Source organism: Cucumis sativus, chromosome 7, assembly GCF_000004075.3.
Source record: "Cucumis sativus cultivar 9930 chromosome 7, Cucumber_9930_V3, whole genome shotgun sequence".
Lineage (NCBI taxonomy): Eukaryota > Viridiplantae > Streptophyta > Magnoliopsida > Cucurbitales > Cucurbitaceae > Cucumis > Cucumis sativus.
The window spans coordinates 13,676,726-13,686,802 of NC_026661.2; the positions used below are offsets into that span (position 1 = coordinate 13,676,726).

At 31.5% G+C, this 10,077-nt stretch overlaps 1 protein-coding gene across 1 annotated transcript; it reads right to left on the minus strand.

The window, feature by feature from the left end:
• Positions 1 to 4,380: 4,380 nt before the first annotated feature.
• On the minus strand, positions 4,381 to 9,286 carry LOC101215744 (sm-like protein LSM4). The gene is made up of 8 exons (XM_011660811.2): positions 8,941 to 9,286; positions 7,642 to 7,683; positions 7,403 to 7,444; positions 6,735 to 6,833; positions 6,551 to 6,628; positions 5,730 to 5,769; positions 5,185 to 5,349; positions 4,381 to 4,809 (listed from the first exon to the last, which is right to left on the minus strand). Exons 2-8 carry the CDS (start codon positions 7,642 to 7,644, stop codon positions 4,787 to 4,789), a joined length of 450 nt encoding a protein of 149 aa, XP_011659113.1. The 5' UTR covers positions 7,645 to 7,683; positions 8,941 to 9,286; the 3' UTR covers positions 4,381 to 4,786.
• Positions 9,287 to 10,077: the final 791 nt, after the last annotated feature.

Here is a 10,077-nt window from a genome sequence, read left to right on the forward strand (position 1 = left end):
AAACAAATAAGTTTCCTTTTCTTATTTAAACAAAATGATAGCTTTTTATTGTCTTGAGCCATTTTAATACATAGTTATGGAGTTCCACCATAAATCATAAATCAAATGTGTGTATAGTTGTATCGTGACATAATCTAACTGTTTTGGTAAGAAAAACAATAGAACTTTATTATTAAATAGTAAGAAGTGTGATTTTTAAGATTAACACGTGTCATGATTCATTTTGAGCATACACTTGTTAAAATAAGGATTAGAATCAAATAAAAAATAGTTAAACCTACAAAAATTAAAAATGATGAAAAAGATGAAGAAATTAGGGTTATGTATTTTGTGTACTCAAAATAATAAATTGCAGAGACTACCGAGATGGGAAACATTGTTTGTAAAACACTTTTATTGATTTTGAAATTAAAAACAAAATGCAATACCATTTGATGAAAAAAAATATAGGAAAAAGTATCTTTTTAGTCTCCAAAGTTTTGAAATATATATGTGTTTGGTCCATGACTCAAGAGTGAGTATGATAGATTGGAAAAACGAGTTGACCAACCAAAACCGACCAGTCGAAGGTGGTTGGTTAGAGATAAGAACGGGTTTGGTTGGTTTCGGTTTGAAAAAAATCTAAACCGACAACTTTTTTTAAAATTTCAAATGTTGATTAGTCCACCTATTGTCGATTTGTACTTCTTTGTAATCAGAGTCAGTTTGAACATTTACTAAACCAACCATAGTCGGTTTGGTCTAAAAACTAACATTGACCGATCGATGCTCATGACCTCTATCCCATGAGTTTTAAAAATATACACTTTTGTTTAGAGTTTATAAACTGGTTTCCAAGTTTTTAAAATGTATTGTTTTAGTCTCCAAAATTTTAAAATTAGATTTAAAAGGTCCCTAAAATAACTTTATAGTTTTATTTGACATTTTAATTTAGATGAACAATTTCTAAAAATCATATGCTTTCTAAAACTATTTTTCTAATTTTAAATATCCTAAAATTACTTTTTTAAAATCAAATAAAAAAATAAGCTTCTAAAATCTTTTGAACCTATTTTTAAAACTCGGAGCCTAAAAAGAAATATTTGAAAAAATTGATATACCAAATAAGTTTATTTTTATAAACTTTGGAACTAAAAATATATTTTTAAAACTCAAGAATCAAACACATACCTACGTCAAAGCTTGAGAATTAAAAAAATAACTATTCTAATATATATATATATATATATATACCCTCTTATCAAATCAAAATGTTTGACGTACGACAAATTACTACATCTCCCTTGGAATATCTTTGACAAGTAATTTTCATGTCTTATGTCAAAACGAGCAATATCTTAATTGACATGTAAATGTGTTAACGACTAAAAGATATACCATTCAAATTTCTCACCTCTAATATATTAAAAGAACAAATTCTCTAAGTTAAAATATAATTCTTTCATATAAACCACATTATATCAATGCTTTTTTTTAGGGAAAAAATAGTTTTGGTGTTGTTAAACTATACTATCAAAATAAGTTTAGTAGTTATGCCATTTTGAATAATAAATTTTTGTACTTTATGTTTCAATCTTTCAACTTTTGTTGAAATAATCATAGACAATGTTTAGAAATTAGTTTTTAGACAATGTTTCTATTCCTAAGTTTATATATATTTTATGCTATTTTTTGTCTACGTTTATTTTCAAAATCCAACAAATTATGACAACTAATAAAGTAGTTTTATAAAAACGTGTTTAATCTTGCGTTTTTTAAATTTGACAAAGAATTCATACATTATTCCGATCAAAGTTAAATGTTAAATGTATAGTTACAATTACAAATAAATAAGCATATATTTAAAAAGCACAACAAAAATTGTAATAGTTATCAAATGAGGTTTTTGTATTTAAGTAGTTTCCATCAATTGCTTTAAAATTGTTTTTCGAACTAATATTTTCAAGGAGAATATTCACAAATCTACACTCTAGATGAAAAAATAAAATAAAAATGAATAAATCATTAGACATCAAATTCAACATATTTGCTACAACAATTAATTCTTTTAAACTGTGAAGGAGTGTATAGTACCTATTAAACACAAAAACTAAAAGTTCACTTACCTATACAAAACTATAGTTTAACTGAAAAAATATGATCTAGTCAACATGAGTTTAGTTCAATTGACACTTGTATGTAGTTCATCTCCTTATTTCTGTATTTACTACCTTACTTTTTTAAAAAAAAATCATTTTTTAAATGTACATTTTTATAATAATTTTGTAATTTTTTCTTGTGGACCTAACCAAACCCTACTTTTTTGACAACTTTGACACTAAGCCCTCTCCTCTTCTTCTACTCTCAACTCAAAGGTTTAAATGCTTAAAAGTAGATGTTATATTGTTTCATTGTGCTAAAGATTGGAGAGACCATGAAGTTTTGTTTGGCAGCTTTCTTTTGCATTTTAACTCTCTCTTTTCTCCTCTTCTCAGGTATTTTTTTCCAAACTAATTAATTTTCCTCTTTCTTTTTCTAACCAAATTGTTGGTTTTTTTTTTCTATAAAACTTTTAATATTATCTCCTTGATTAATTAAAGTCTTACATTTCAATAAGTTGTGAAATTAATATCTTTTCTAAAGAATAACTAAATGAAATGCTGTCTATATGAACCAACTAATAAATCACATTTAATTAACCGACAAAAATAAAATAGAATCATAGAAATGATTAACAGGAAAAATGTGTAAATCAATCTAAAAATTATCTAGCTAGAGAATTTGTTCTATCTTTTCAAGTCAAGGGTGTTTTAAATAAGAAATTGGCAATGCCTAAGTTGATTAAATACTTTTTTTATTTATTTACAATTTATTTAAATAAGAAAAATGTTATTAAATATGAACAGAGATGAAGATGGGAAATGGTAGAGGAAGATGCATGACAGTGATGGATCCTAAAGAATGCAACTTATCATCTTGCAAGAAACAATGCCTTCAATACAACAATGGAAATGGAGTTTGTTTAAGAAACTTCAAAGTGGGTTACCAATGTGCTTGTTATTTTAATTGCTTATCAACTTAGAATTATCAACTCTTTTTTTTTTTTTCTCTTATTTCTTCTTCTTATATTTTGTTTTTCATATTTGTATGGAACGCATGCATCAAATTTGGAATTCTGTTAGGTCGATATTTTCTCCATAAATTATTAGCTTATGAAAAAATCTAGTATTTATACTCAAACTTTAACGGTTGTGTCAAGTTGAACCTTCAACTTTTATAAATGTATCAATTTTATATACTCTATTATGTTCCGTTTGGATAAAATATACTCATCGTGTTAAATCTCAACCTAATTTACTCAAGTACATATAGATATCAATTGAGTTGAACTCAAATTGGTTCTTTGTTAACATCTAAAGTAACGGAAGTTTAGATTTAGAGCTACAAGTTTGCATGTTTGAAGCAATGATTACGTAAGACTATAATAATCCTCATTTGCTATAATAAATACTAGTTAAAAGTCTTTCATTAGCTACCACAAACATTATTTCAAAATTCCAAATTTGCTACTGTTTTTACCGTTTTACATTCATCAATTTTGTATTTTTTGTTACAATGTTTACTATTCTTTTTTCAAATCAAAATAGTTTACACCTCAAACACATACTGTTATAATCCACACTAAAATAATTTACGGCTCGAACACACACTATTTTAATTTAATCTAACTACAATAAGCGTGGATATAATAACTCGTTCCTTACTTCCAAACATTCTCCCAAAGTTGGTTCTTATAAAATTTTTCTAATGTTCGGCATGGAAAATGTGATGCTTGAAATGGGTAATAACTTTATGCTTACAGAGTAATCCAAACGGATTCTCAATCATGTTTGTCAATTAATATTATCATATTACTATATAACAAATCAAACCTTAAGAATGACATTTCTAAACTCATTCAAAGTAGCATAGAGACTACATCTAATCTCAGCCAATCAATACAAGCAAATGTTATCAATAAGCCAATCAATACAAGCAAATGTTATCAATATCAATGTGTGTTTGGCGCAAAGAGTGGTGGGACAAATAGAGTCGTATTCTTTTGTTGTGTATAAACTATTTTAGTTTAATAACAAGATAATAAACACTATAACAAAATAATTTTAATAAAAATTATGGATGTCATATATTAAAAATAATAACTTTTAATATATATACAGAAGAAAAAAGATTTGGAAGTATTTGTTATAACTAATAGAAGACTTTGGATAAGTAAAACTTTTGTTTTATTACTTATTATAGTTTTAGATAGTCTATATTCGTTGTACAGTAGCAATACCCACCCAATATCGCAATCAAAAACAGCACATTGGCATATTTGTTAGAAATATCCAAACAATGTTAAGATAATCAGAATGAACCTCTATATACTCAAAGTACCGATAAATCAACACAGTACTCGAGATTTTGATCGTAGTTTAACTTCCAGATAATTGTGTAGCTAAATTTATGACAGCCTCTCCAAGCCAATAGAAAACATCTGGAAACTTGAAACTCTATCTACATTCCAATCCCCAAAACTATGAAACAATTTTGCAAATCAATTACACCATTAATTAAAATGAACCCGTTTGTCTAGTTCACAACTTTCGCAGAGGTCTGGCACTAAAACCGCACAAATATTCACTCAGGAATCCAGACCAAAAGAAAATGCATAAAACAGAAAACACACGGCTGCCGACGTGAAAACTGGGCAGAGCTTGCATATGCAGTTAGTCCATTTCATCTGTTACCGATATCAATCTGATCAACCTCGTCCCCTGCCTCCAACTACACCAAGAGAAAAAACATGTGATGAGATAATAAGTCCACTTGTAAACGTTTTTGTTTAGAGTTCTTGTTTATACTCTTTTCTATTTAAACCTTTTCCATTGATTTCTAACCTATTCCAAGTCAACTTTGAAGTCAAAGCCAAATTTTAGAAAACTGAAAAACGGAAATAGTTTATGAAACTCCTGTATTTCCTTTGTAAAATTTGGCCCAAGTCTTCTTAAAGGTTGAAAAATTAAACGAAGAAAACATTGAATATCTAAAGGGCATAGTTTATACAGGCCATAGAAAAGCAAAAGCAAAACTGTTACCAAACGGGGAAGCTAAAACAGCAAATGCAAGTTTCATAAATAACAAAGATTCAGTTTAGTTTACCTCTGTTGGCACCAGGTTTCCCACCAGGGCCACCCTTTCCACGGCCGCCAGAAGCAGCTTTTGCACCATCATCAAAGCCTCGCCCCATTCCTTTAGCTGGTCTGACACCAGGACCATCCTCGCGCCCTCTTCCTCTTCCACGCCCTACACCCAGAGGTTTCCTATCTGAAAATTTGGTGGCAAAGCATCAGTTTCCTTACTTGTCAGAAACCAAGAGTAAAGGAGAAATTAGTCTTGGTCTATAATAGCATAGCTTATCTATACTCGTTAGATGTTCTGGACAATCAAGAGTCCAATACATGCATACATTAGCAAATGTATTTAGTATTTTATAAGATGTGATCGAATGTCCATCTTTTTCAGATTTACAACATGGATATTGTACAAGATTTCAGAAATAGAAGATAAGAGTTTTTTTTTTTTTTTTGGAAGAAATATAAGAATTAATTGGTTTTACAATTTCAAATTTCTTAAATGCAAAATACATTTACCATTTTACTTCATTTGACAATCATTATATATTATAAAATGCATAAACAGTATACCTGCACGGCTTTTGGTTTCTTCCTGAACTTTGTCAATAACCTGAAAAACAATACAAATTAAGCGAAATAGAACATTTCACGAGTCTATGTAATTGTACACTCAGGTCCATGCATGTATGAAAGAGATGATAATAATATCGAAACAGTTCATAAAAAACTAGACCATTTACTATAGTTTGTTTGATAGCATGGGGTTCCATCTCAAAACCAATTGGCGATGAAAGGAGTAGCCCATCTATCTTAAAAGTAGTGCGCGTCTCCTTGGTTTTTCCAAGGTGAGACTCTCAACATCTCAACATGCCCCTCAAAATGGTGGTTATGTTGGACCGAATACCTGTTTGAGTTTAATGGGCTCTAATACAATGTTTGATAGTATGGGGTTCCATCTAAAAACCAATTGGCGATGAGAGGAGTAGCTCATCTATCTTATAAGTAGTGTAAGTCTCCATGGTTTTTCGAAGGTGGGACTCTCAACATCTCAACAAGAGCAAATTACAAGAAGGGAGTGATATAACTTAAATCATCAAAAAGAAAAAGAACAATTTTATTGAATAACTTTTTGGTGGATGCCGAGAAGATCACATTCACAACTTAAAGATGATGACAAAGTTGTAAAAGTACAAGTCAAAGAAGAGAGGAAACAATATTAGAAACCAGAAATAAAAATGAGATGCGGCTGACAAGCATGTGACAGAAGTGGGAAAAGAACTAAAGGCAACTGACTTTTTTGTTCCACAACCACATGTTATATGTAAGGTACTCTGATGCATCAAACATCACACAATTAAACAGTAAGAAAAGGCAACAGTTTTCATGAATACCTCATCTGGAACTCGCAAATACTTGATTGTATTACCACGGATGTAACATTCAGGCATTCGCCAAAACCGATCACCGTCCTGACATTTGATAATTGGAAAACATCTATTAGAAGTTCAAACTCCTAGAGAAAGAAGAAAATTCCAAAAGAGAAAAAGAATCATCCATAGAATAGAAGTACATTACTTTAGAAGTACAGATGACTTCCCGAAGATGAATGTTCATCCATGTGTCACAATTAACCAAATGGCCGTTGTAAGTTTCACCATTTTTTAATTCCACCAACTGTTGCAACACAGAAATTATACATTTTTAGAACAAGCACATAAACAAAGTCGTAAAATAGAAGTTCTTGATAACAGCCAGAATAGCTCATGACAAAGCAAAGCAAGATACAACCACCATGTATCACTGGTGGCACTAAAGATTTAGCCAAGCAAAAAAAATCCAAAATAATAATGATAATGATAGACCCCCTATCATTCATCAACAAAGCAGAAGAGGAAAGAAAGTTTAACACATGTGGAAGAGGAAAGAAGTACGGAAATAATAATAAATTTAACACTTCAATTTGATTTGCTATTTTCTTGATTTTGTAACAAGGAAGTTTATTCCTCAATACTATCAATAATATTCTGAAGTTAGATTCAAATTCTGGTTCCCATCATATAACTACAACCATATTAGAAGCGCCAGGGGCTCAATTTGAAACGTATTATCCCACCTATCTGGATATCAAATCAATCAAAACTTTAAAGTAGCAATCAAATGTGATACTCTCTCTTGAATTTACTCTAGGTGCATGTAAGCTCATCTGTGTGTTAACAGAAAGGCAACTGAAAGAAAGCCCTTACCATTGGGTGTCCTTGAGCAGTCTTTAGGAGGGAAAGAGGAAGCTGCAATAGAAAATATCGATTAGAGCACACTCATGAAGGGAAAAGAGGAAACAACAGGTGACAACCACACATTTGAAGGAAATAATTCAATTTATCAGACATTAAATGATTAATACACTCTGAAGTTACACGAGCAAAATTAACCATAGACCAAAAGGAAAACAGGAACAGATGAAAAAACAAGTTCGGGAACATACCATCTTTAAAAATATGAAGCAGACACTAGAAGCAGATACTACCTGTAGAAAAGATAAACCAAAAGAATGTAAGTTCCCAGATGATCATATTATAGTATATATGTAATGTAACTACAGTAGCTTATTGGTCATTTTTCCTTTATTGTAATTCACTAGTTTTTATTTAGGGTTTCCAGGAATGCCTATATACATTGTAGAGAATGAAGTAAGGGAGTTATTTCATATTTCACTCTAACTACAACATGGTATCAGAGAAATCAAGAGTTTAGAACATTCATCTATTTGTTTATTCTTTGACGGCTACATTCCGTTAGGGTTTAAGTTTGGGTCACCAAGTACAAGTGGTCGTTTGTTGACACCTTCACACCGCTCACCTCAGAAGGAGCGCCACCAACATCCACCCCTATCTGAGTTCATCTCTCTCTGGAAGAAGCCACACGTGAGCTTCACACACCACCAGAAGAGTAGGATAAGAGGTGAGTGGTTGATAGAACCTCAAGACAATTTTGAAGGGGGAGTTGGATCATAAAGAAGAGTTTCTTCCTTTGTTTGAAGAGGACGCTCCTTGACCATTTTTATTCAAGGCAACTTAGGAAGTTCTAAACTGTGTACCACCCTTGAACATTTCATTCAAGGCATCCAATGACTAGCTTTACATCATTATAATCCATCAGGGTCAATTTCTATGCATTGTTACTCCCCTAAATCCAATAGTCAGACATCAAACTGATATTCACCCAACTTTCAAGGTTCCCTAACCTACTCCTCACAAATGCATAAGACTACAACATGTCTACCCTCTTCCTCACAAATGCATGAGACCTACAACATGTTTTCCTAAACAACACTCAATAAATCATATAGAACAACAGCACATTCGCATCATGACTCATATGTATAGCAAATGGCCATACTCATAAGCATAGTTGTTCCAATGTCATTATGTAAAAATACCCAAAACACATATAATTCAAGAACATAAGACTTTAATCAGAAATAGATATAATACATACGCACACAGCCAGCGTTTTAAAGCAACATTAAAACTTAATCCAAAACACCTAAAATCAAGACTAAACTACAAATAGAGTACCAAGAAAGTTATAAATATTATAAACAGTGTTCTAAACCCTAAAACTCACCGAAAAGGACTTGGGTCCTTGCTAAAAGTGTCTAAATTGTCCTAAAACGGCACAGAATCAGCAAATAAGAGCTTCCTAAGTGTGCGAGACGAACTAAAGAATTTCAATTGCCCGTAACTGAAATTTAACGCTGAACAAGAATTGGTGAATACCGAACCTTGACGAAAGGGAAAAGAAACTGCTTCTGGTGTGCAAAACGCTCGCTGTCACTTGTGCCTTCGCCGGAGAAGAAGATGAAGACGCAAAGGTAAGAAGGATGAAGGAGAGGAGAAGGACGGGGAAGGTGTCGCGGATGAATCACACAAGATAAAGGGAATTTGGAGAGAGAGCCTCTATATCAAGAGATTGAGGAAGAGGTTGATATAGAGGCGGAGAGGCTACTGGCGGAGGGGGCCAAGGCGAAGGTGCCGAGGCGGAGAGGGTTGAAGGAGACGTGCGATTATGCGAGGTCAAAGACGAAGAGGGTGTTCAGGGAAGAAGAGGTGCGACTATGAGTTATTTATTTTCTCCTATTTCCAAACTCAAACCATCCAACTCAAAATTTAACCCAAAAAAGAATAATTAATTCGTCGTCATATTACCATTTGATTTACATATATTGATGGATAGATATTGATTTCTATACTATGTATTATAAAAATATATATACATTTAAAATTGGTACAATGGAAACAAATTTTATTTGATTGATTAATTGTAATAAGGATGACAGAGACGATGTGAAACATTATGCATTGTTATCGGTTGAAAAATGAACTAGGACTAGATGCAAAAAAAAATTTCTCTAACCGTTAGAACATCACGTGCATAAACAATTAAATCATGAATAAATATAGCCGATGTGAATAATTTTTCAAGTTGGAATTGCTTTTGTTCTGAACATAACTATATTTTAAATTCGTATCACCAAAATGTTGCAAAATCATTATCCAAACACAAATGAAAAATTCGACTTCTCGAATTTGAGTCTGCTAGAAACTTAGAAAGTGAGAATTTCGACTCTCTTTATTCTCTCCTTGTGTATAACGAGTTTTATGTTTTTTTTTTCCTGGTATGTAAATAAAACCCCTAAGGTCTTATTTATGAGCTTCACAAGGCTTTTTAATAAGCTTCCAATTTTCTAACTCGACTTATTAATTAGATCTCCTAATAAGAATTCTCTTATTGGACTTATTAATTACATTTCCTAATAGGACTCCAATTCTTCAATTGAATTTATTAATTACCCAACCTAAAGATAAATTCGAACCAGTTCTTTCGTGAGCGATCTGTTAGGATAATTTAATGACAATGG